The 27797-nt window shown below is 38.0% G+C and overlaps 1 protein-coding gene across 1 annotated transcript; it reads left to right on the top strand.

The window, feature by feature from the left end:
* Positions 1–248: 248 nt before the first annotated feature.
* Positions 249–27797, top strand: LYPLAL1 (lysophospholipase like 1). The gene is made up of 5 exons (XM_027734259.2): positions 249–477; positions 4716–4815; positions 15580–15749; positions 25855–25970; positions 26578–27797. Exons 1-5 carry the CDS (start codon positions 393–395, stop codon positions 26815–26817), a joined length of 711 nt encoding a protein of 236 aa, XP_027590060.1. The 5' UTR covers positions 249–392; the 3' UTR covers positions 26818–27797.

The following is a 27797-nucleotide window of genomic DNA, read 5'->3' as shown; positions in this document are numbered from 1 at the left end:
AACCCCTCACTTTCTGAAGTGCCTCCAAGGAGACCGCAGAGCCCCGTGCCACCTGCCTCCCCTCCGCCCTCCTGCCGGCCAGGCCTTTGCCCTTGTCGGCGCAACCCTGGTGAGGCTGCAGAACCTACACCCGACACCTCCCCAGCACGTCTGACAACAGGGAAGGGGCGGCCCCCTCTTTACTGCTGGAGCCCCAGCTTGTCTGCCACAAGGCACTGCTAAATATTCGGTGTTTACTATAAATAACGGAGCACGGCATTAAAAGCGAAACCTGTCCTGGTTCGCTGCCAGAAGGGCCGCTGGCTCCTGAGGAGAAGGGCGGAGACAGGGCGGTGGGAGGCCCGGAACCGGCAGGGCCGGCCCGGAGGAGGAGCGGGGAGGAGAGCGCTGGGATGGCGGCTCCCGCCGCGCTGCAGAGGAGCGTGGTGTCCCCCGCGGGCAGGCACACCGCCTCCCTCATCTTCCTGCACGGCTCAGGTGGCTGCTTTCCCCTCTTCCTTGCCCCGCGGCTGGGGCAGGGCGCAGGGTGCTGCCCGGCGGGGCGCTCCCGGGAGCGGGGCTGGGGTGTCCCTCTCGGGGCTGCGGGAAGGGGGCGGCGGGACGGGGTGGCCGCCAGGCTCGGGGGAGGGGTGTCAGGTGTCGCTGTCCCTGCGGCGCTGGCCGGGAAGGAGGAGGCGGCTGTGGGCACAGAGCGGTGTGTCTGTGCCCGGAGGGCTGTGCCGTAGGGACGGCGCCGGCCCACACCGCCCTGGCCTCCTGTGCCATGAGAACACACGCGTTCTAGATCATGTAGTCACAGAACGTGCCGGGTCTGGGGGGTGCTCATCAGCATCATAGAGTCCAACTCCTGCACAGGATACCCCAAGAATCATACCATGTACTTGAGAGCATTGTCCAGTCAGAGCATTCCTGAAGTCAGGCTTGGTGCTGTGCCCACTTCCCTGGGGAGCCTGTTCCAGTGCCCAACCACCCTCTGGGTGAAAAACCTTTTCCTGATATCCAACCTAAACCTACCCCAATTCAGCCCCACGCTGTGTCCCCGAGTCCTGTTGCTCTCTTAATTGCCCCACTCAGAGGGTAGCCACTGGCAAAAGATGATTTTCACAGTTAAGGTGGCTCTTGGTGGTTTTGGGTCGGGCTGAGAGTATTGTTGTCACCTGTTAAAAGCCCGTGTTGATAGACTGACTTCTCTCTGTTAGAAGGGTCCTGGCCATATCCAGACTGGCTATGTGGCCACCACTTAGAGAGGGGAGAGTTACCTGCATCAATGACCAGTCTGAGGGCAGGAGGGGAGTGTGCGTTTTGTTGGTTTTTTTCCTTAAAAGTTATTTCTAACCTGCTAAATAGCAATACATGAGTTTTTTAAAAAAACCAAACACAGTAATCATAGATCTTTATTAGATCAAGGCCTTGGGAATCCATTCTGTTGAGCTGCCCATGTGCATATGGCAATGTGTTCAAATCTTTCAGTGTCTTTCTCTTAGTTTCGCTTTTTGCTGATGCTTCTGTTTAGTTTAACAAAGCTGTATGTGCTTATTAAATTAGTTTTGTTTTTATAACCTAGTTTAATTTTGCTTTTTTAAAATTCTGTGAGTAAAAGAATGAAAGTGAAAGAGTTTATAAGATGTGTTCAGCCCCCTTGTTAACACTAATGCTTTAATGCTTGAGGAAATAATTTTCTCTAATGTTGGAGGACTAAGGGAAGATTATGGTTAGAGGTTGATTCCACATGTGGTTAAAGTACTCTACAATTTTTCATTTTTTTTATATGATTTTGTTCATCATGTTTGCAATGGGGAAGTACAAGGGTGCTTTTATTTGGTTTTTAGCAGTTCCGCAGAATAGAATTTAAAACAGAAGTGCTGTTGCTGTGGGCTGGCCTGTAAACCTGAATTGTAAACCTTCTGTACAGCACTTGTGGTGGAAAGTGGCAGTCAAGTGGCATGAATCCATTTTGTTCATAATGCTTACTCTAGACAAATTATAATAAGTCCAGAATAATATAGAAAAGTGTTAGAAAATTCCCGGTACTGTACATCCAATTTAGGTAGAGGATCCATTTGATAGCTTTGCAGGGAAGGCAAATGAATGTAACAAATACGTAATAATTTTTTAGGCTTAGGATTGCAAATTTGTATGTTGTAGCAGGCACAAAATCATGGGCTGGGAAAGACCTTTAAGATGATCAGTTCCAACCATTGATCAAATGCTGCCAAGTCCACCACTAAACCATGTCCTTAATTGCCACATCTACACATCTTTTAAGTACCTTCAGGGATGGTGATTCAATTACTTCCCTGGGCAGCCTGTTTCAGTGCTTTAAAGCCCTTTTGGTGATGAAATTTTTCCTAATATCCAGCCTAAATGTTACATTTTGTTAAACTTTGCGGAGAAAGAAAATTTGGATGTTCAAGCTATATGTGAAAGGAAAATAATTCATATTTTACTTGAGGAGGGGAAAAAGATAATACTGTTGCCATCAGTCAAAGCAGAATCATCCATTGTTTGCTTCTTTTTGTAGTGTTCAGAAAAATATATGGCGCTAAAATGTAAGAATAGCTTGAAAGACAAACCTTTCAGAAGGTTGTTGGCTTTTGTTTGATGTCACAATCTTCTCTCTTTCTCCCTCCCATGCAAATTCTATTCTTAGCAAATCAAAATTCATTTTCTGTGCATGCAAGTGCTTACTGCATTTGGGGAGCATTTGGGCCATGATGACTCCTCACACACAGAAAATTTAACAGAAGTTAAATTTTCTATTACTGAGCTTTTTGTGAACTTTAATGGACAAACTAGCTTCCTTAACTTTAAATGTTTCTGGAGATCTTTGCAAAGTTTAAGAAGTGTGAATAAATAGTAAAATGCTATATTCTACATCATTAGGGCGTTTGTAAAGACCTAATGAAGTCCTGATCCTGTAAGCATTCAGATACTTGCTTAGGTTGACTTACCTGAGGGTTGGTCCTGTGCAAGTATTTGCAGAGCCTAGACCTTGGCTTTCTAACTACAAAAAGAGGAGTGTATAGGGGGGAAAAAAAAAGTTTATTCAAAACATATCCCAAAGATATGTTGCTTGTGAGGTGGCAAGAACCATGAGGAAACCTTTGTACATCAAGAGTGTCTGTGAAGAAACAGAGGTGTGTTTGGACTTAAACCATACTACTTGCATAAGCAAAGTGCTTGTGGGAGTGTGTCCTGAAGCATGAAGGATGTAACTTTGATTTCACTGTTTGACTTCCCACAGAATAACTTTTGTAACGGAATTAGCTTTGCAACCCTATTGTTTATTTGTCACATGGACCATTTAGGACAGCAGAGAACAGTTCTAGTTATGCCAGTTGAACAGGAAAAAAAAATGCTGGATTTGAATCCTTCGTGCCTTCTGTTTTAATTCTGAAGATGCATTAATTGTGTGTGTAAATAAGCATCACTGAATTTTGTTTGAGTGATAAAGAGCAAATTTTCTCCATTGACGACTTTGTAACATTTTAACAATGAACTGGTATATTTATGCAACACTGTTCAGATGAGCCCATGTAAGGTGGCAGTAAACCTGGCTTAAAGGCAGTGGTGTTTTTTCCTCATGGTTTGAGAAAAATAATGTTTTTGAAAAGAATAGGGTGAGTTCTCAAGTCAAACCAGGCACCTTGAGATAAAGTAGTAGAAAGTACTGTTAACTCAGATTAGCAGTTTGAGTGGATAATATGTGGGAACCTCAGCTTCAGACAAGACTGAAGGCCTGTGGCATGAGTGGCAGTAGTGAAATTCCAGTTTGCTGAAAACCCCCACCCCATTTTTTAGGTTGAAAGTATTGCCTGCTATAAACTATATTCCTTGACGGACTGGTTTCCTCAAGCTTGATGTATTGTTTAACACTGGAGACTCGTGTGTGTGTGCTTGTCAGAGGGGTGGCAGTGGAGTTATAGTGGAAGATAACAGCGATGCAAAGACAAGCTTGAGAAACTGTCTGGTCTGTACATGTATACTTGTTTGAAAGGAGCATGTGCTGTCTGCAGAAGAGTTCATCCTGCTTATCTGTTCATAGCACTTCAGTCTGCAGAAGTTTTGGCCATAGATTGGGTAGCTAAGATTAGGAAAAAAACATGCTGAGAGTCAGATCTTAAGTAGTTTTCAAACAGAACCACGGGATTATAGTTTCTTTAAGAGCCTGCTAGATACTTTAACCTGAACTCATCTCTTGAGTGCTTTTACGAAACATGTTTTTCCCTTAAAGTCCATGTGCAATATTAGCATAATTAAGTGTGGAGATCCTTTTCACTACTCTTGAGTAGGTTTTAAAGTGGGTTAATATTAAATTCTCTAGTATAAGTAATCTTTTGTAAGGGGAGGAGCAGGTATTTTATTTCACTTTTTAAAAATGTTCATCAAGATTTTTTGTTTATCACTTATCAGCAAACAAGGCAAGTAACAGGTAGGATCTTGTGTCTACCTGGGAGATACTTAAGCCATAGGATTTAGGGAAGTATTTATTAAACTTATGCTGTGGTACCTCTCAAGTAGTCTTTTTTAGGAAATTTTGAATCCATTTTCATTGGAAAGGGGACTAAGATTCTAGAAAGTTCTTTTTTAGCATTTTGATGTATTGACTTTGTGATTTGAAATTAGGTCAATCTGGAATAAATGTGTTTTACATTGTATAATTTTCTTGCGAAATGCACAGAATAATTCTTCTTGTCACCATCTGTGTGATACAGGTGATACTGGCCAAGGAGCAAGAGCATGGATAAAACAAATTTTGAATCAAGACATGGCTTTCCAACATATAAAAGTAATTTACCCAACGGCTCCTGCCAGGTATCGTTTAATATATTATTACTGTAGGATTAAATTACGCTGTTCCTCTACTGTAAAATACGTTTCTGAATATTGGTACAGACTATTGTAACACTTCTTTCTTCTCTCTCGTATGTTTGTTGGCAAAACTGGAGCTCAACAGTGCATTGTTGTCCAGCAACTGCGATTTTAGTGGTTAAGTCTCTAAATGGATAAGACTTTACAAAAGTCACAGCCTCTAGTTGAAACTCAGGTGTTGTCCTCATAGTATCTTTCCATCTCTTTGATATAGACAATGATGTTCCGATGTGTGTTGTAGTGCCATTGTAGAGCTATGTTCTGAATCCCAATCCTCCTGTGTTAACTACCATATATTAACCCTTAAAATATTCTGTTGTATTTAATGCCAGGTTGACCGGTCTATTTGATTAGTAGGATTTGACAGATCTTCAGCAGCTGGGGAAAGGACTCGGAATTTGAAAACACACATTGCTTCTCATTTGAATCCTCATCCAACAATTTCAAAGAGAATTGGGTTCAACATTTGCTTTAAGCAAGAATCTCGTTGTTAAATGACACTGTGTGTTCGGTGGTAGACTGGAAATACAGATAAAAAAATTTGCCTACAGGAATTTGAAAGTTTATGAGGTCAAACCTAAAGGCTAAAAATTGGGCACCTACCTCCATATTTAGCCATCCAAAGATAATATTAAATATATAATACATAATTATAATATTATATATTAACATATATTAAATGTATAATATTAAATTTCAGAGTTGCTTAATTTTTCATAATATAAATTCATTTTTAAGGTGTCTGTGACTCTTAAGTTAGGAAAATGTTTCCTTAAAGGGTAATAGGGCTTGAGTTTCTTTCTGAATTTGTGCATAAGTGTGGATGAATGCTGAACGGAAAAGGAAATTGTGACAGTCTACACAGACTTTCGAGGTACAGAGGTTTGAAAGTTAGAAAAAAAATTCTTGGAGGGTATAAACAAGTATAATAGCAGATTTTGTCTGGCACTCGCTAATACGTGAAAAAACCCCCCTTTCCTTGACCATGTATTTTTTATGGTCCACTTAGGCAGGAAAAAGCAATTGAGAGATTGCAATGTGAATGTACTCACTGTGTTACAGAAAAATCAAGACCGTGAGTGGAAGTCTTTGAAGCAGTGTGTTTTGGTTTGGTAGGAAGTGAACACGATTTTCTGTAAATAATGTGCCCATTACTTCATTGATGGCAGGCTAAAGTGATGCCAGAGTTATAAGTGGCACATCACACATGCTGATGGGCTCCATACCTTCCCTATCAAACCAGCAGGTACTGGAGAAATGTAGGAGATTTTGCTTTTCTGTGAAATGATTTTTATTTGCATGTTACATGCAGCTGGGGCACCTCAGATCACATCTGTTAGGCCACTGCTTTGCTTTTCCGTCCCACAGCACTTCTGAGGTCAATCCTTTTCTCATTTTTTCTGGTTTCTTTGGGTAACTATGGATGTAAACTATGTATAAGTGATTAACCAACAAGATCTTCTGACTCAAGGGAATTTGTTTTTATCTGAAGACTTTGGATTTCAGGACTTTGGTAAACAGATGGGAAGAAAGGCACTGTTGTAATTAAAAGATGTGAATAAACAGTTTATTTCACTCTCTTTTTCTTTTTTGAGTTGAGGTTACTCTTGTTCCTGTCTACAGCAGATGGAAGTCACATGTGAGTTGATTCAGAAGCGTCTTTTAGCAAAACTATAAAAAGGTGTATGTTCAACAAATATAAAACACACTGTGACTGGCAATATGAGGTACACTTGTGCACAGCCTTCTATTGCTGATAGGCAGCATTATGTGACACAGTGAAATAAAGCAGGTGCTCTTAAAGTACAGTAATGTTTGCCACTGTTTGCAGCAATGCTGAAGTGAAGTTTGTGATGATACGTTACTGTTTGAAAACAGAAATAACAGGAGCCTTTACAGTTGTTTTAGTGTTCAAGAACAAATCACACTATGCTTTTTGAAATGGTTTTGGAATAGATGCTCTCCATTCTCTCAGAGAAAATAAAAGCAAGGCCTAGAATATCCAAGCCTGAATGGCAGACATTAAAATAATTATATCTGCATTAGGAGCTTGAATATATGTGGTGATTTTATGTGTGTGTACATATTTATATGTTTTGATAAGAATTCAAAATGTTTCTGCCACCAATGGGGGAATTCAGAATCCTTGATAATGAGACCTATAGCCCGACGGTTGTGGGCATGCAGATATGCTGAAGAAGATTCTGATCCAAGTTCTTTGATCATGTAGAGAAAGAGGGATGTGCTGGCCAAAAGTTAAGCTGATGTGAAAGAGCCTCTGTGGGTCTCTATAAATTGCCAGTGTGCTGTCAGGTTATAGGGGCAAAGTGCAAAACTTGGCTGCAGGGTCTTCAAAGAAAAGCTTGACGTTTGGCAAGACCGGATTAGGATTGCTTGGCTAATGTGCTTCTCTGGCAAAATCCTGTTAATGTGGATGTACTTCATGCTCTATAAACTCTTGTCTTTCCCAGCATAACTTTGCACATACACATTGAACGTTCTCTGTCAGTTTTGCCAGTAAAAGCAGGTTTGATGATATAACCGCAAAGCTTGGGGCTTTGGCAGGATAAACTGCAGGTCAGGAATACCTCTTCACATTTCTGATGGATATTATTCTGCTGCTAGATCTATAGATATGATCTTACACATTCTTCACCTCTGTTAAACAGAGTTCTGAAAAGCAGTGGAATTCACATTTTTCAAGAAAACATTGAATTCTTTTTTTCTTTGTGGAGGATCGATGGGGTTTATATTTATGTTTTATTTAGATTTTATCCCCGGCACTGAAACATGCATATTTTTGATTTGTACAGCATCAGAGATTCAGACATATTTTGATTCAAGACTCAGTATATTTGAAAGTTATTTTGGAAAACCAGTCCAACATATAATCGAGAAGAATTCTGAAATACGTCCTTTGGCTTCACTAGCATTGATGTCAGCAAACACTAGAGAGGATTATAGGTAAAAGCAGTAGGACATTACAGGACTACATTTTATAAAGCTGTTTTTAACTGTTGTCTATAGATCTCAGTAAAAAGTCACACATTTTTTAAGACATTTACTTTAATCATTTTTATAATGTGCAGGGTCTGTATAGAGAATGATCACTGGATATGCCCTGGACAGGTAAAGTGTTTGCAGCATTTTGTCTCACTCATCCCCCGTCACTTTGGAAACTGCGATGAGTCTCATATTTGTTTGCTTCCTGAGCAAAAATAGAAGAATGTAGATAGTGAATTTTACTATTAAAGAAGAAGGTCCTGCAAAAATACTAAGTAAAATGCATATGGTAAAAAGCATACTTAGATAAAAATGGGAAAAATATGTGGATTTGAAGCCTCAGTGTGATGTAATGAGAGTAATGACACCTGAATTTTGAATATGTTTGTAAATTAAATGCATGTACCTGGGGCATGCAAATTTTGCTTTACAAATTAAAAGTTTTATACGTTGCTTTGAGGTTCTGGGGTTTTTTCTCTGTAAAGTAGTCTACTGGGATAATTAAAAATTAGTAGAGAACTTGTTTTAACTGTTTGATTTAGCTTTCTTTCAAGATCAGTGCTTCTGTACATAGATTAAACTTGTTAAACACAACAGAATTCTATATTTTCTCCATCGTAATGCTAATATACATCTTTAAAAAAACCAAACTCCAGTTGTAGCCCTAGCAGCTGATGCAATCCCTAAAGCCACGTCTACACTAATAGTTTTAAAGGAAAGGGTTTCCTTTTTCCTTTTTTATTTGGGTCAGGGTGGCTACAACTGAAATACTGTTTCAGCTGCTACAACTGTGACTTAAACGTTAGGTTTCTATTGAGTTTCTAAATCAGAACTGAATACCACCCAATTTAACCTTTTTTTTTTTTAATAGAAAGTGATAGTTTAAATTGGCATTGCAGGAGCTAACGTGGTAAATTTAAAACCATTTAGGCTCCACTTGTTTTAATACATATACCTTACCTTCTTTAATTCCCTGAAAAAATCTAGGCCAAAGATTCTTTGTGTTGTCTTGCATTCCGTTCTGACAGTCCTTCTCTTTTGCAAGTCAGAAAATAAACTATTAATACTACTTTGCCTATTTTATGGATCTTTTTGACATTCACTCAACAAACCTTTCTGTGGCACATAATTCTCTGTGCAGAGCTTGTTGTCTGGTTGGGGTTTTTTCCCCCAGTTTGTTCTAATTTCCCATATCTTTACGTGGCTGATAAGGGCTACTCAGCATTATATGGCATAGTACTCCATCCTTTCACCTAAGTTCACATCTTTGCTCAGCTCATGGTGGAAATGAGTTTCATCTCATCACAGTCCCCATTTGGCTGTATCGCAAAACCACCAGACAGTTTGGCACCATTCAGCTCCATTGGCAGTCTCTGCCTGTGAGAGGCCTAGGACTGGAAAAGCAGCAGGGGTGTACTGCAGGTTGGACTTGAGATGGATTGGCGGAGCTGTGGAGGGGAGTGTGCACAGTGCCTATCATACTGTTTTTGGCTCAAGCAAATGTTATTAATCCTTGACTTTTGTAAGCCCTAACCTCATTCATAAATTTAACACAAAGAAGTCTTTTTAAAGGTGGAAACTTAAGGGAGAAATGGAAAAGGTTTGGGTTGGTGTCATGGGGTGGTTCTTTCATCTCCTTTAAGTAGAAATTTAACATGTTCTGCATAATAATGCTGGAAGCATGCTTAGATAAACTTTGTATTTTCCTTTTTATTTCTGCTCTTGAATTGGGTGAAGAAAACTTAACAAATATGTGTACATCTAATGCTTACATCAGATGCTAAATACCATGTGGAATGCAGATACTGTAGTCATGCTTGGGGAAAACAAATTCGAACATGATGGAAATAATCTTGGATTTCTAATTCCTTTAACTACATTGTGCTCTTAGGCATTCTTCCTCTTGTTTTGATTCTCTCAATGCTTTTCCTATACAGAAGAATTGGAGACAGAGGTTTTTATATCACCCTTCTAGCGAGCAGTTGTGGGTTTGTAAATTATGTGTCATTCTTGCTCTTGCTTTATAGTCTTTTCAAGGGTTTCTGTGCTTAACTAGTGTCATTCATCCATCCTTGGTGGTGTTTGCCACCAACTTGTGAAAGATATCACTTTGAATCCCACAGTGTCTTTCAGATTCCACAATGGAGAACTGATGCAGATTGGGCCCTGGTTTCCCTCTTGCCACTTTCTTTCTGTGAATTTATAAAGCAGGCAATAGTTGTTGGTTGCTGAGGAACTGGCAGTGTGTATGAGAAGTCTTTTATGGCCTTTTCAACCATAACATTGTTGCTGTTTTCTGATTAGTACAAATCCCCATAATTTACGCCACCCACTTGAAAAAAAACCCCCGGAACAACCAACAAAACCAATCCAGCAAACCAGTAGAAACAAAGAAACAGAGACAAACTCTTAATTTCTCCCACTGAGTTTTATGCCAGCTTCTATTGTGGCTTCCTTTGTCTTAAATGATTAAGATTTGTCTCAAGTAACAAAAGCTGTCAGCATAGTATTTCCTCAGGTAACCATTATGTACTGGTTCAGTCAGCTCTCATTTCAGGCAGTATACATCCAGAACAACTCTATCAAAAACATTTGCATGTGGTTGAGTGAACAGGCACAGCCTTTACTGAAGAACAGCCAAAATTAGTCCTCATGGAGATGACTCTTGTCTTACCTTTTGCAATTTATTTTTTTTAAAGTATAGCTCCAAGTCGAAACTGTTTGAATTTTGGACATGTCTTATGCTCTGTTTCCATACCACAAGCCTTCATTGTTAAGATATGTTAAACCTCAGTTTTAACATAAGATATACCTTGGACTAGAGATTTGATTTATACTTCTCATTTGACTAGCTGGATTCTCTGCTTTCTTCCCCATTTCTTTTCAAATTTGCTTTCTGTTTCAAGAAGACAGTGGGAATTAAAAAACAGAATTATGTACTAAATTTTCTATTGTGATGTGGTATTGAAATTCAGCAGTGAGATTATGCTATGAGAGAATTTGGGACTAGGGAGTAACCTTGCTTTCATTTGAAAAACTTGCCATCACTTTTAAGAGAGTCAAGACTTACTTCTAGAATCAGTCAATATTTTGGGTTGAAAGGGATCTTTAAAGGTCACCTAGTCAAATACCCCTGCAATGAGCAGGGACATCTTCAACTAGATCAGATTGCTTGGAATCCCATCCAGCCTGACCTTGAATGTTTCTAGGGATGGGGCATCTGCCACCTCTCTGGGCAGCCTGTGCTGGTATTTCAGCAGCCTCATTGTAAATAAAGTCTTCCTCATATCTAGTCTAAATGTACCTCCACTTAGTTTAAAATCATTCCCATTGTTCTATCACAACACTAAGAGGATTGCTCCCATCTTGCTTATAGGCCCCTTTAAGTACTGGAAGACTTCACTAAGTTCGCTCTGGAACCTCTCTTCTCCAGACTGAACAAATCCAGCTCTCTCGCCTTTCTGCATGGGGGAGACGCTCTATCCCTCTGATCATTTTTGTGGCCCTCCTCTGGACTTGCTCCAACAGATCCATATCTTTCCTGTTCTGAGGGTTCCAGTACTGGATGCAGTACTCCAGGTGGAGTCTCATCAGAGCAGAGTTAAGTAGAACCTAGACAGTGTGGTAGTGTACTCTGTAGATTTTCTTGAAGGGGTGCACAATCTTCCAAAAGACAACATTACAATGTCTCTGTGCCTCCCAGCTGAGAGAAGATGAGTTTGGGAAGGAAGAAAAATTGAGGATTTTATTAGTTTTGATCTTTCTCTGTCCTTATTTGAATCTCGAAGCCTAACTTCACTATAAATTTCCAGTTCTGTCTGACATTTCAGGAAGTTCTGTCTGGAACCCTGAAAGCCAGCACCAGTGGTCTGGGTTTTATGTGACTGCTAATGCAGGGTGATCGTAGCACTGAGCGTGAGGGCAGTGATACAATTGTGCATCAGGAGAAAGAGTCGGGGGAATAATATTTACTATTTATCAACGTGCTGTCTGCTACTCTTATATTTCTTATTTAAAGCAGCTAGCACTGCTGGCTTGTCTTTTAACTTAATATGTTGGACAGGCACAGTGACTTACTGGATAATGAACAAAAACACCTGTAGCTTTATGTGAATCACTTTGCTAATGGCCTCATTTTGGAGATAGAATTTGCCATCGGTTTAGATCTGAATTTGAACTCCATGTAGCATCATTTGGTTGCTCTCCACTTCTTTTAACTTAGGATAATTTCAGACTAGTTAGCACATTTCTAAATGTGATTAAGCAGGTCTAGAGTTCATGCTTCAGGAAGGTGGAAAAACGTGGTGTTACTGCTGCCTACTTTATATTTTCCTCATTACTACAGAACTCACATTAGCAGAAGCTAACTGAAATTACATGTATTGCTTTGAAACTTTGAAGTCAAATCAACAGTGAAAATTACTTCCATTTGAATATACATTTGAAAAAGACTGAAAGGATGATAAGTACTTTCAGAGATAGTATAGGATATATTTTGCTTTTAAGATGTTGAAGTATTGTGTAGGATCTTCTTGAAATCACAGTGTCATGCAAGAGGTGTACATGTGAGAAAACAATACTAGGTCAATGGACACCCTTAAAAATAAGACCTATAAAGTAGTCAGAAAACATGATCTAGAGTGATTTGAGGATATTGGGAAGCATTAAAAAGACTCTAATCCTAATAGTGCCTGCAGTTTCTTAAATGATGTTTGATACTAGCCATGTCTCCTTTACGTCATCTTTCCTCCTTACCTTTAAATGTTAAGAGATAAGTTCATATGAACTTTTCCTTCAGTTGTCTCTTAAAAATTGATACAAGTTTGGAAGCTGGATATACCCAGAGAGGGTTCTCGATTCTTGTTTTCTTATATGGATTTGAATCTTTCATGTGCTCCAGAACCAAATAAATTAAAAAAAAGAAGGCTTAGGGGACTATATATTTTCATTACCAGTTTCAACAGCACACAGTTTTAGAGACACAGAGCTTTATTTTTAGTATAATTTTTAGGAGAGGATAAAGAAAGTGAGGCACAGAGGGACTAATGTTATGAGTTGCGATTAAACTTAAGAAAGCAAAAAAATCCAAACTTAAAGTACACAATTTGTTCTGTCACTGTCCTTAACTGACCACATTGATCTTATCAGATGGAGTTTTCACTCGCTCTGTATTTCTTTTCTTTTGCATATTTCAATCCAACTTCTCGTGTCACTGTAACAGGGATTTTTTTTTTTGTGGTTTAATTGTATGAAAAAATTTGGTGCTGTATTCTTGGAGCTATACAGATGGTTCCATGCCAAACATATTTGTTTACCGTGGTAATGTCTGAGTTGTAGTGTGCCAGCTAATAAAGGGATTATTTAAGGAACAAGGTGAATGACTAAAACAGATGTGCCAGTTGGGTGAACCATTAAAAGAATCTTACTTCTCAGCTTTATGTAAAGGTTATTTTTAATGCATTTCTGAGAAATCAGGAGTTGTTGCAAGGATGTTTTTGAGGCAGCTGAAAGTCACTTGCCTGTTTGCTTGGGGGTCTTTTCCTGTGGGCTTAAAGCACATTAGTCTTTCAGCTATCTTATTGAAGAATTTACAAAGACAGCAGGTAGAAGTCCTGGGTTTCGTCTTCTCATAAAGTATAACAATCTCATAGTGCAATTTGTCCTGTTTATAAATGGCATGATTTTGTCTTTTAGTTGTGGGGAAACCTGCTTTAATATTTTTGTAATGTAAAAGTAAATAGCTGTAATGCAATACATATATATATACATATCTTTGTTCCATGGAAATCTTGGGTCAGTCTGCTGTAATAATACTAAAACCTTTCACATCTTTTCTCACAAAAGTATTAGGTACTCTGACTTTACCAGAAAATGAAGCCCTTTGGCTGCTAAGCATTTAACCAGGATTGATGTACAAGTGTTTTAGAGGGAACCATGAATCAAATGCTGTTTGCCCAGGCATTTAGTCTGCTGTACATCACATTGACCAAGTGACTTCCAGAAACTCGAGTAATTCAGTTCTTGATAGGTTTGACTGAAATGTCTCCTTATAGAAATTGACTTTTGTGAATTAGAGATTTGTAATCTTGTTTCTTAGATGTTGAAAAATTCATTCGGCAAGAATCCTGGAGACAAGATTCTAAAGAGAATAAAAAAAAAAAGGCAAAAGCATTTGAATAATATTTTTTAAACTTAGCCTTAGCTTGCTGGGTGTACAAAATATTTCCACTGAATTTCCTTTAATTTAGGTGCTTAAGTATATGATTTGTTTTGAATTAAGCAAATGAGGGGTTATTTAAGGCACACTCTGTACTAAACTTGACCACATATTGTATGCCATTTTGAATAACAGTACATTTCAGACACTTGGTCCCGAAGCTCTGCTCAGAAAGATGAAACTGTAGTGTATCTGTTTGTTGCCTCTTTCAATATATTTGTCTTACCAACTTTAAAGTCATGGACGTTTTTTTTCACGTTCATTGCAACAGGCAGAAGAAAACTTATGTTCTCTCATGTTTCACTTTTAAGACTGAATAATGAAATCTCTTGAACTCTCGTCTTCATGGCAGTACTGCTTTAGAAATAGCTGGTTACTATGTGAAGCCTCTCTGGTATTAATAAAGGCAGAATTTGTTCCTTCATTAAGAATAATTGAAATAATGCCATTCTCTTTTTAGGTTAGTTGTGTTTTGGTTCAATGCTAGTATTGAAAAACATCCAGGGAGAGCACAGAAGTGAACTTTAGCATTTTCAGTGTGTTCCCATCCAGACATTTATCAAAGGCTGTCTATCTGTGGATGACAATTGTAATCTGATCTGAGCTTAAGTAAAATGAAGAATTTGCCCCCTGATTAAGCATAACAAATAAGGATTTCAAGTGGCTTTGTTTGAGGTGAAGGATCAATCTCCTAGCAGTATGTTTTGCAATATATTGTAGAGCCATTGCAAGGCAATTAGATCACCTTCCTTGGGGTTTCAGGGCTCTATTAATAATTTTTATTTAAAAACAGAAAAGGCTGCTTTGTATTGTAGGTTTCTTGATTATCTGAGGTTTGGGCAGCATGTTGAAGCACTTAAAAATACTAATCTGACAACGCAGTATTATGGTGCGGAATATCATGTCTCTTGTTCGTGATTGTGTACCAGTCCAGTGAACACATGGCATTTCTTTCAGTAATTTTTATAAGGTACCTGCCCCATTAAAATGAGGATGGCTGTGTTTATTTAACAAAAAGAAAAATTGGCAGAATACCTAGAAGTTCATAATACCCATCTCCTGTCAATTTTGTCAAGAGTTAGACAGTTTAATTCCATAAAGTTAGTTCCTGCAAAGCTGTCTTTTTTAACTGTTACTTCAGTTTGTCGTATTCCAGTGTGGATTTCAACCCTAGCTTTGTTTAGGATTAAGAAGCTCTCGGCAGGCCTGAGATTTAAAATTTTTGGCTGACCTGACCAACCTTAACATTGAACTGACTGAAAATTGCTTTTTATGTAGCTTCCAAATGTTGACTTCATTCTTGAAGGACCGTGATTTGAATGCAATGAAAGGCAATGTGACTGGATGCAAATTGCATTAGCCCTAAAGGAAGTTTATTCTCTTTTTTGCTGGAAAGATACTGAATTGTTTTTATTTATCATGTATGCTGAAGGCTTTTGATCTTATGCTTGGTTAATCATTTGTTTTCTTCCCTTCTACCACTCCAGGCCATACACACCTCTGAAGGGAGCCTTTTCCACTGTGTGGTTTGACAGGTATAAGATTTCTAATGACTGTCCTGAACACACTGAAAGTATTGATTCCATGTGCCGGCGGCTTACAGACTTGATCAATGATGAGATTAAGAATGGCATTGCAAAGAACAGGATACTAATAGGTAAGAGAGATTTATTTATAATGTGTTACTTTAATGGGTTTTTTTAATTGTTAAGATATCATCTACTTTGATTCACTTTAAAAAGTACATATTTTTACTATTTTCTTTTAGCCCTTTTCAAGGATGGAAAAGTATACTTTCCCAATATGAATTGCATTTTGGCGAGTGGAGATGTAGCATGTAAATAATCAGGAACTTTTCCTTACTGCTCTAATAATTTTGTGTTAAATTAATTAATGGAGAAAAAATGTGCATGTTACATATCACTAAAGGTTAACACTTGATAACAAGTGAAGTATTAGCTGTCATAGTTCATATGTGTCCATCTTTGTTTGTCTTAATTTCCACAATTTTCCAGTAACTTTCACAGTACTGAGAAATAGATAGAGGGATATTGAGTCATAGGAGCTGAGGGTGATGAAGTAGCCTATGTCAGAGGGGGAATGAGAATTCACAAGTCCTTGGCTCCCTGTCCCATCTCTAGACCACAAACTATTTCAGGTTGGGGAAAAAACTCTTAATGTGGGAACTTATAAATTTATGGCCAGCTGAGTCATGCCATCAAAATCATGTGTGGTGGAACCACTACCATTCAGCCTACATGTTTTCTTGGTGCAGCCCCATGTTGCTCTTTGAAGGCCTGTGCTTACTTTCCCTTTCTGGCTCATTGCCCTGGCTGCAGAATGCATTGTTTTGGATGGCTGTCAGCGCAGCCTCTTTGATCTGTCTTTCCCATGTTATACCTGATAACTTGGAAGCAGTGGAAGAAGTGCAGGTGCATTGCTGTTCAGTGAGATGGCAGATTTTCTGTGTACAGATGCAATGTGCTACTGAGCTTTTCTCTTTTTTCTGTAGCCTTCAAAATTAGAAATAGAGAGACTGTATGAAAGTTGTTCTTCAAGTCATAAGCAGAGTAAGGAAGTTGGTATGCACTGGTTGTTTCAGTCTGTAGATTCTTTGGAAGTCCCCGTCTCTGTGTGTTTGCATTCCTCATATATAAATCAGAAATAATTATACTTGTTTTGTCAAACACTTGGGAGCTTTGTTTCCTCACCTGACAGAGACTACATGCAAACATCCTCACAGTTGAGTCCAATATTTGTGCAAGAAGCAAAATAAGACAGTCCTGAATTAGCTTTGTCCAAAGTACAGAAGGAGACCCATGTGGTTGCATAAGAAACTTGCTAGAGGAAAATTAATTCTGTCACTTATGACTGTACAAGATTAAGTGTTCTTCCATAAGAACTTTGTGCCTTTTCTTTACTGGTATGGATAATTAACCAGTGTGTGATGCAATGGACAGTGAAGCTTAGAGGTCCTGTGAGGTCTCTATGCATAAAGGTGACATTAATCATCTTAATATGTGCAAATAATTGTTCATCTTCTGGCATTGTTTCTTACAGGAAATTAGGAGTTATATAAGGGCACTGTGCAGCTTTATAATATTCAACCTGGAGAAGTCTCCAGAGAGACCTTATAGCACCTTCAGTACCTAAAGGGGCCTAAAAGAAAGCTGGGGAGGGACTTTTTACCAGGGCATGTAATGATCATCATGGCTGGGCTTCACGAACGAAGATTTAGGGAGGCTCTATCCACATCTGTTGCAAGCACACTGGTGGCTAATGAGGCCAATACAAGATAGACATATCTGATTGCAAAAGGCACAGCAGAAAGTCTCAGGTTGTAGCATGTAATGGTAGGACAAGGGGGAATAGCTTTAAACTGAAATAGGGTAGGTTTAGATTAGAAATTAGAAAGAAGTTCTTACTGTGGGGGGAGGTGAGACACTGGAACAGGTTGACAGAAAAGTTGTAGATGCTCCATCCCTGGAAGTGTTAAAGACCAGGTTGGATGGGGCCCTGAGCAACCTGCTCTAGTGGAAGGTGACCTTGCCCATGGCAGGGGGTTTGGAAACATGATCTTTAAGGTCCCTTCCCAGGCCATTCTGTGATTCTATATTCTTTTGATCAAAAGAGAATATGAGGCCAAGTCAGTATGTCTGCACCAAACTGTAAGGTACACTGGAAAAACAGAAATGGGTGGCCTGAAATTTTTCTGAGTTTGGGAGATTGGTCTACAGGAGATAATAGAAAATATGGTTACTTGCTTAGAATGTCAGATAACTAAGTCCTATCAGATCTTTTTAGATTTCTCTTAAAAAAAGTCAGGAATATCCATCTGGTGCAAGACAAGGCTTAAGGAAACAGGTGGGGAGCAGACAGTGGATTTGTGGCTGCTGGTACCATGGAGTTGGAGGAGACTGGAGAACTTTGGAGTCTGTGAAGAGCAGTGGGGGCCTTTTCTGGTAGGTCACAGAAACCAAAGAGCAGAGCAGTTGTATGAAGGTAGTTACAGGGAATGAAATGTTTGTTAAAGGGTTAAGGAGAACTGGGTTGGGTGAGCTGTTTTGTAATAAGTGGGAGTTTTAATGAGTGGAAAGAAAACAAAATGAGTATGAGGAGGGTAACAAGATTGAAGGTTATGGTTTTATATGGAATAGCAGACTAGAAATTACAGGCTGAGGATGAGTGTCAGATATTGTTAGATGAGGGTGAGCGAGGTGTTAGGCAAGCAGGAAGGTGGGTAGCTGCTGACAGCTCAGAGGTGTGGGATAAGAAGGCAAGATCTGAGGGAGCACTGTGCAAAGGTGAGCGAGTGGGAAGAGAGGGGAAGCAGGAGTGGGCTCTCAAACAGTGGAAAATGAGAAGCCCAGCACCTGGTGTTCTGGAGGATGATTCTCCTTGAGCAATTCAGACTTTCCACAAGGCTCAAGATTGTGGGACAGTAAGATCATTTGCTCTGAAAGAAATTATAGCCTGCATTGTTTGTTTTGATAGCACAGTTAGCTCTGAAATCCACATGTGGCTGCTTGTAGGGCAGAATTCTAAAGCTGAGCATGTAGTCCAGGTTGTACAGTGCCACTTCTCTCTTTCTTTATGAAGAAAAATGTTGGTGCAGCCTTGTTTTTAACAGCTGCTGGATGAATCTACCTATAAAGATTTAAATTACTTAATTTACTGGATGTAAATGAAGTCTTACTATTAAAACATCCATATCAATTTTCTGTAACAACCAGCACACAGTAGTACAAGGCTCATATACCCATTCCTATTCCGTGACTATTTCATGAGTTGCTTTCCTATTAATACAAGTCTTTTAAAGGAAGCAGACTTCTGATTAAGGTTTGTTTCCCTTGACCTTAGAGGAGGAAGGAAGGGAGACTAACAGCAATATGTAATTATTCAAAAAATAATTATATCATCCCCAGAATTTGATAATGGTAGTCACCTTTTAGCCAAACATTCTTGTTGAGTTACTCTTACTGGTCTTCCTGGCTAAAGCACTTCTTGCAAATAATCCTGTAAGTAGGCTTATATTGACTTTGGAGATAATAGAGCATTATAAATTTAGTCAAATTCTGACAGTTGGAGCTTTGATAGTATCCCTTCTTAAAAACTTGATGTATTTCTTTTTTATAAATGCCTGAATTCATTGCTAAATTAGCCAAACAAACAAATAACCACAGTTTGAAATGTGAAACAATAATTCCTTTTTCTATTTAAAACTGAGGTGGTTTTTCAGGTGGTGGTGGTGGTGATTTTGCTTTGTTTTGTTTTCTTGTGTTTGGTTGTTTTGTTGTTGTTTTTTTTTAACTGCTTCCATGGTGATAGTGCACTGTAAAATAACTCCATGTAGATGGAAAATGTCAAAGATTTCAACAATCTTATTCAAGAATATGTTAGAAGCTCTTGAAATAAATGGCCACCTCGGTTTTGGAGCATTTAGATAGGGCTCATTTTAGTCAACTACTTCAGTGAAAAGCAGTCTTTTTGTTCTTTTTTTCTTCTTAATTTAACACTACTTTCCTACTTTTACAGGTCACTTCTTTTGTAGCTCAGAAGTGCTGATCCAAGCGTGTTGGTCTCTGCCACCTGTAGTCATTTGTGTAAGCAGCCAGTGCAAATAAACTCTCCATAACAGTCCTGTAGGTTTGACTGTATGCCAAAAAACACATGCATGATTCCTGACCCCTTGTACTGTAACAATAACACAAGACACACAACCACTTTTTGTTTATTGCTAGACTTCTTACATAGCTACTGAACCATGGTGGAAGTAACATGAAAGCTCTGTACTTCTTGTAAATATTAGCATTTCCATCTCTCTCAGTGTGTGTGAGAATGGGATAGGGAAGAAATATCTTTGCTTTGACATCGCAGAGAAAAAGGATTCTGTAAATATGTTAGGATGAAAAAACAAGAATAAATTGTTAAAGTGTTGAGCAAACTACTTCACCTACAATCTTGACATTTTAATGTCTTTGGCTTCTAAGCCTTTTGCTGTCACTCACCCTACCTTCTATCTTCTGTCTTCATTAGGAAAGCATTGTCTTTCATTTAGAGGTACTTACTGCTTCATTCTCACCGAGTAAATTCACAGGTTTATATTGCCTTTGTCACTGCCTTTCAAATGAGATTTCTCTTCCCATACATCCCCTTGCGTGGCTTTGTGGTTTATCTAAATTATGCCTGAGATACCGGGCTCAAAGCAGTACTATTAGTCCATCTGCCCCGTATTACCTGCAACATTTCATTAATTTTCAGTGAAACAGTGTAAATTTGCATTGCATTTATACTTCAGGTAAAATGTTTGCTTCTCTTGTGTTTTTTTGTACCTCAGCTGGCCATTTATTTTTCTTTGGAGCTCTGCTACTCTAGCTTGTGCATCAGGAAGTAAAAAGAGACACTAACAAATGGATGTTTCTGTTTCCTTCATAAGTCGTTCAGTAGGAGGTACAAATGCTAATTTTAACCAGAGAGTAGGATCCACCACTGGTCACTTTGTTTCCCAGCATTTGGTGGTGTCCATATTAATGTATCTAAAAACGAGGGACTCTGAAAGGTGGCACTTACTCAGTTTTGTTCTGTGTTGTGAATGACAGGCTTAGCAAATGTTAGTGAAGATTAGGAGTAAATAATCAGTAAATCACAGGAGTAAATCACAGCAGTAAACCCAAAAATAATTCAATCTTGCTATCGTCATCACATATCAGATAATGACTTTGATGAGAAAATAATTATAAAGTGAATCAAATTCTGATCTTTTCAGCCTTAATAGAAACTATCGAAGACGTGTACTTACTCTTCTTTAATAAATACCTGAATTCTGTGCAAAATTAAATGGATGAATGGGCTTTTATAATGCTTGGGAGTCATGTGTAGACATGCCACAGGGTACAGATTAACCTGTATTTTCTTCACAGTCATGCCTACAGAATCATAGAAGAGTAAGGCTTAACAACATTCACTAATCCATGATTATGTGTCAGTGCAGGTTCAGCTCTATTTAGGCGAATCCTTACCATTGCCTCTCTGACTTCTTCTGAAAGATCTCCACTAATGGAAGGTTCACATCTCTAAGACAATCTGCTTCAGTGCTTCAATATTCTTTGCTTTAGAGAGCTATTTTCTAGTTTCCTTTCTATGATTCAATTGGAAATCATAGATACTGTGAGCATAAGGAATAGGTTATTCTCTTCGTTTTTCCCATGTTGCACGGTTGTGCTGAATGTAAAAATGATAGTTAAGTGTTGCAGCAGGGCTGTGCTGTCATCCTCTCTAGAAACAGCCAAGGAAACACATTAGGTAAATGAAGCAAGGCGTAGATTGGGTAGTGTAAGACCTTAATAAAAATTGATTTGAGACTTTTCATGGATTTTATTTTCCTTCCAGTCTTAAAAATTATGATTCCTTAGGTACACGTTGGGTTTCCCTCTATTACCCATAACAGTTGAAAATAAAACTGTAACTGGTTCTGTTTTTTCTGCAAGTTGATACGTTAGAAACTATTGTACACTTGTTTTTACAAGAAGGTAGTAAAACTTGTACCACTTAAATATGCATTTCAAAATGTGTTTTGGCTGGTCAGAAAGTTGGGGAGCAAATTGTGTCGTGTTCCTAACAAGAGCAAGTGGCTGAATCAGTCAAGGGAAGTTGCCTTTGTTCTAATAAAGACTTTCAGTCACTGAGTAACAACCAGAATAAAAAGGCTATCAAAAGTGGAAACCATCCATTGCAGTTCTGCTAGTGTGAAAGGTTAGTGTTTGGTGAAGTTGCTTGAATAGATTAAAAGGAGACAATCACTGCTGTGAGTAAATTCACTTGAGACAAAGTACATGCTTAAGCACTTAACACAGGAGCAGTGTTCAGGGAGTTCTGTGGAGAAGAGAATTTGCTGTTCTACTGGCATTTTTACTCTTTGCTGATATTCATTTATGAACACTGTTAAATGTATATAATACTTTCATTCATTGATGAAAAGGGAGGGTCAAACCAGAAAGTCAGGTTCTTTGCAGATGATGTGTAGAACAAGGTTTTGCTGTTACCATTAATAGAAGGTAAATCACAGGAAGTCCCCAGGGAGAGCAGAAAGTAAACTGAAATGTAGCTTTAGGGAGAAATTCCTGATAACAAACTAATTGAAGTAACTCTAAGTTGAAATACTAAGAAAGGAGAAATTGAGAGTGAAAAATGCTGTGAGAATGGAAAGAAAATGAGGCAAGAGTATGTAATGTATTGTGATGGTAACAGAACAGGCCAAGACAATTTCAAACTGTGCTGGTGTAGCCTTATACAACAGAAGAGTGTTTGTCTTGTGCTGTGCTGGCACAGACACTGTACGCCACTTTGTTACCAAAGCTGTACTGACAATTCTGAAGAAATACAGGGAAGATGAAGAGCAACTACTAGAGAGAAACTAGTGAAGAAATACTATTTGAAATAAACAAGCCATACCACGCCCCTGCACCCAAGTCCTAATTCTTATCTCATGGAAGTCTGGAGTTTAGCTTCTCCTCCTCCTTTTTTGTTTCTGTGCTGTAATGAAGCAGTTTCTAACTTTGCTACTCAAGTTCATATGAGAAGACTCCATGTCTGTCTCTGCAAAGAGCAGAAGATCTGTATTCAATGCAGATGGCAAAATTTGTACACTAGAGGTGATTAATAACTAATTTTTTTTCCCATGGTTGTGGTTTCTAGTGTGGAAAAAAACTTTGAGCACATTTAAAAATTTTAATTGGAAAGAGCAAAATAGTGATGTTGTTTGTTGTTCCCTAGTTCCATAATCATTATAACAAATTGTTTAAAGCATTTTACAGACAGATCTATGTGATTCATGAAGCAATCAGCAATGTCAAACCTGTGTGCGTTAGAGAGGTGTTTTTTCTGTAAAGAGGAATGAAAACCTAAAGAACTTTCTGAACTTAGGGAATAGATTGTTGCAGGCACCAAAGTGGAGCATGGGGGAGAAGGCAGAGTTTTGAACATTCTCTTATGTATACAGGACAGGAGAGACAAAATAAAGAAACCTTTGTGCTAGATACTTGTTAGTCATTTTCTGAGATACAAACCCAAACATTGTAAGGCCAAATACAAAGAAATTAATAAAGCTCAAGTTTGACAGTAGGTAAATATTTGGTTTCCTGAACCCCCTATAATGTTCGAGTATCATCATGGACCAGATTATCATTTCAGACAAATACAAATGAGGAGCAAATTAATACAAATCAAGATCTTTAGCAGAAGTGAGCTGAAGGTTTGCTTAAAAGGCTCCTAAGGCCATTTACAAGCTCTGGAAAGAATGTTTTATCACTGAAAAATGGCAACTGTGATGAGGGTTTCTGTTCTATTCAAACAAGAATCAATTACATATGAGAAATTCAGTCTTCATTCACTCTGTTCCATCATAGTATGACTGTAACATAGTTGAAGATAATATTCCAACAAAGACTTTTTGCAAAGGAGTTTTGGTTCCATAAAGTATTGCAGCGAAGTTTCCTTCTGATTGAAATTCTCTAATTTTGGAGGTGTGACGATTGTGCGATTTCAGCAGATCTTTCTCAACTAGAAAAGCAAATTGCAAGCAGCTTTCTCCTTATTGCAAAGTGATGTTACCTAAAAATCAGCACTACACTGAAGCACATTTGAGGTCATAAATGCGTATTTGAGTCAATTTTCTCTGCAACAGAGTTTTATTTAATTGTGTCTGTTTTGTATGTGCTCACCTTTTAGCCTGCACATATTTGTAAGGCAGGAAAGTTAAAACAAATGCTTTCCTGAACTGGTATGCTGACCATTGTAGAGCTAACACTGTTCAACTGTTTTGAAGCATTAATCACAGTTTTCATTAAAATAGATATAAGGGGAAAATTGGAAGTGAACATACTTTTTTTATTTAAAACCTCTGGGCAAACTATGAACTTCTGTGCACAGCCTCTGTATGTCTTGGAAGTAGATTGGTCTCAAGTGAAGAGCTTGTGATGTTCTATCCATCTAAGGCTGAAATATTGCATGTTGTTTTGATTTTGTCTAACACTCATGACATGCTAAGTAGGGTTTATGTATTCTTTATGCTGAGATAATTTGTTTACATGTACTTTTCTTTTTGCTTTCTGTTTTGATTACATTCTGACTGTCACTTCATACATTTGTTTTGTGTAATATCTGTACCTGCCTCGTATTTTTCTTTAACCCAAAATTTGAATTCTTGTAGAAGTTTTTGACGGACCATGTGTTCTATGTGCTATGTCAAACATACACTTATACTGAAATGCTTCTTGTAATTGAAAAAAATTGTCTGCAGCTACAAATGCTCATTCAAATTGTTGGTTTTGAAGCATGTAACATACGGCATTTACCTGGAGATTGTTGTGATACCAAGTGATAAACTTCAGGTTTTCCCATGCAAACCAAATTCAAAGAACTAGTCCTTTGTATTGCATTTTGTCATAGTAGTATGATCTACATAAAAGAACCATTACCTAATGTACTTCTAAACAGAAGGTGACTGCATTGTCAAAGACTGCTGGTGAGTAATTGCAGACAGTGTGCCAGACTGTGACTAACTGGGTACAAAATTTTAAGATTAAATCATTTAAAAACTAGTAATGAGTTTTCAATGCAGCTTTTCTTCCTGTAATCTAAAATGCTTAAAATGGACTTAATTTTAAATGTTAACAAAGTATTATCTGTATTTATTTGTAAGCAAATGCAAAATGGTCTTAGAATATAAGTGCTCCTTTTTGGGTTTGGGGATGACAGCATTGTTCAGATTGATCAAAAGGAAATGAAGTAAATGGTCAGATTCCGCATAAGAAAATAAAGGAAATGTCACTCTAGCCATTATCTGGATACAGTCAATATAATAGCCTGTGTACTGTGTCCTTTTGAAGTAATGTGATAGTCTAGATTTTTTTGCTAATGAATAAGCATTTGTCATGTAAAAATCATCCCTGAGGAAGTATCTCATGTAAGGAATTAGTGCAGTTGAAGAGACATATGGATTACAGAAGGCCATTAATTCAGAGGTCCTGTTAGAGCTCAGGTGAAGTACATTGCATTTTTTCCCTATTCATTATATATCCCAAGGTGTAACAACAAAACTATCCTCAATGCTAGTCTATTGTGAATGTTCATTGATTATGTGCAATAGTGATAGAGAGCTTTCATGTGTGAATGCTGCTAGCCTAGGGGAAAAATAAGTTGAATAAAATAAGTGGTGAAAATTACCTGTTCACAGTTTTACTTTGTTAATGTCAGAGTGTATATGACCACAGTATTCAACTACCCGGCACAAATGGCTTCTAAAATAATGGCATTTTAGCGGGGGTTTGGGTTTTTTTTTCTCTTTCAGTAATGAAACTTCAGCAGTACTTCAGCTATCCAATTGCATTGACTTAAGCCTCAGGCTATGCCAGGGAAGGTTCAGGTTGGACATCAAGAGGAATTTCTTCATAGGAAGGGTTGTTAAACATTGGAATGGACTGCCCAGGGAGGTGGTGGAGTCACCATCTCTGGAGGTGTTCATGAAATGACTGGATGTGGCACTTGGTACCATGGTCTATTTGACAACACGATGATCAGTCAAAGGTTGGATTAGAGGATCTTAATGATTCTGTGATTCTAAGATCATTGTAACCTTTCTGTTACTCAAGATGTTTTTTGATTGCATTATGTATAAAAGAAACAAGTCTGAAGATAAAAATAAATTGAGTGCTGGGTTACAAAGACTTATAGAAAAATCCAATCTTTCTTTTGTTGCATCCTAGGAGGCTTTTCGATGGGAGGTGGAATGGCAATGCATGTAGCATATAGGTTTCATCAGGATCTGGCAGGAGTCTTTGTACTGTCTAGTTTTCTTAATAAAGACTCTGCTGTTTACAAGGTGAGTATGTGGTAGACATAGAAAAACTGCTTAGCTAAATGGAAAACATGGTAATTAAAATTGAATATATCATGTTTATTCATCGGAGGCAATTGATTCATATTCTAAACTTATGCCATTTCCTGGAAATAGATAAGCAGACTATTGGGGAAGTGAGGCTTTAAAGCTGTCCATACATGATCTTGTGTTGCTTTTTTTGCATAGACAGTACAATTATTAGAAGTGTAGAAGGAGCTTAACAAATTAATTTCTTCGCTAGTTTTCCTTTGTTGTTAAAGAGTCTGTAAGCAAAACTGTGCTTTGAAAATTTGTGATGAATTATAATACTCATGGGCTCCATCTGCTGTCATGAATTTTTTCTCTTTTTCTTATTTGGAGAGGGGTATAGACCTTAAAGTAAACCTTATCATTTGTCAAGAGTTAGCATATTGGAATTTAAAGGCATTTTTTTACATTATTTCCTTGTTTACTTTTGTAGAGATAGTACAGTATGACCACTAAAATGCAGATTAATAAATGCAATGCTATGTAAGTTGTCACAATGTAATTGTAACTATTCTTTTAAATTTTTTAGCAATATGTCTGACAGTATCTCCTTTCCATCTAGGCTTTGAAAAGAAATGAAAGTGTTCTTCCAGAGTTATTTCAGTGTCATGGAACTGCTGATGAACTAGTTCTCTACTCATGGGGTGAAGAGACCAACAAGATGTTAAAGTCACTGGGGGTATCAGCATCACTTCATACCTTTCCAAATCTTAATCATGAGTTAAACAGAACTGAAATAGAAAAACTAAAATCCTGGATTGAAAAGAAATTGCCTGTTGAAGCAGCAAAGGCAAATGAATAAAAGAAGATCCAGCCTCGTGTAATTCTTGATTTCTGTGGGTTTAAGATCACGTGTGGAAGGTATATGGGTGTCCCATATCCATTATGTAAGCACAGCTTCAAGGTAGACACTCTTATTGTCCGTAAAGTTCACCTAAGTGGTAGAATGATGGCGCTGACTATTAAAACTGATTTTATTATATGGGTTCCTTTTTGTATTCTCTTGTCTATTTTTTAAATACATATCCACATCAGTCTACAGAAAACAATGACCAATAATATTAAAATCATTCCAAAATAATGAAAACAGTGTTCGGGAAGTGTTGCTCTGAATCTCCCAGATTTTTTTGGGGGGGAAGGGTGGAAGGGACTCCAGGGGTTGTTCTAGAATGGAAAAATACACAGTGGTATGGCTGTTTATAATGACATTACAGCAGAAAAAGGCCAGTTATTAAAATAATGCATATGTTCAAGTTAGTTCAGGGAGAGGAACAGTTGGATTCTCAGCATATGGCAGTGAACCTACCTCAAAGCAGACTTGTATGTCACCTCAAAAAAAATGAGGTTTATGTTATATTTTTTAAAAAGTCCTAAGTAGCTGTGTCTAGCTATACCACAGGCCCTTGTTATTACCCTTTCTCATTGTTTTGTTACTCAGAGATCTAGCTTTGTTTGAGTTTCTTGAGCCCTGTGTGGTTTATAGTGTCATATACTTCAAAAAAGAAGTGCCATCATGATTGTTAAGATCTGTCCTGTTTTTGAAGAAATCATTCTTTGGGCACTGTTCCTGTAGAAACTTATTTTTGCCAAGAGTTTTCTTTTGGCCTGCGAGATCACATTTTAAATAAAAAGATGAGGATACTTGACTCCTTCGTGAATATTTAAAAGTTGTAAATAATGATTGTGATATAAAGAAAACTTGTATCCCATTATTTTAATAGTGGATGATTCATCTCTGTGTCAGTTTGATAAATTAACTCAGAGTATAAATATCTATTCTTA

This window comes from Pipra filicauda, unplaced genomic scaffold, assembly GCF_003945595.2.
Source record: "Pipra filicauda isolate LSUMZ 115617 unplaced genomic scaffold, ASM394559v2 scaffold147_size4022426_pilon, whole genome shotgun sequence".
Classification (NCBI taxonomy): domain Eukaryota; kingdom Metazoa; phylum Chordata; class Aves; order Passeriformes; family Pipridae; genus Pipra; species Pipra filicauda.
This window is presented reverse-complemented; position numbering and strand designations above follow the sequence as displayed.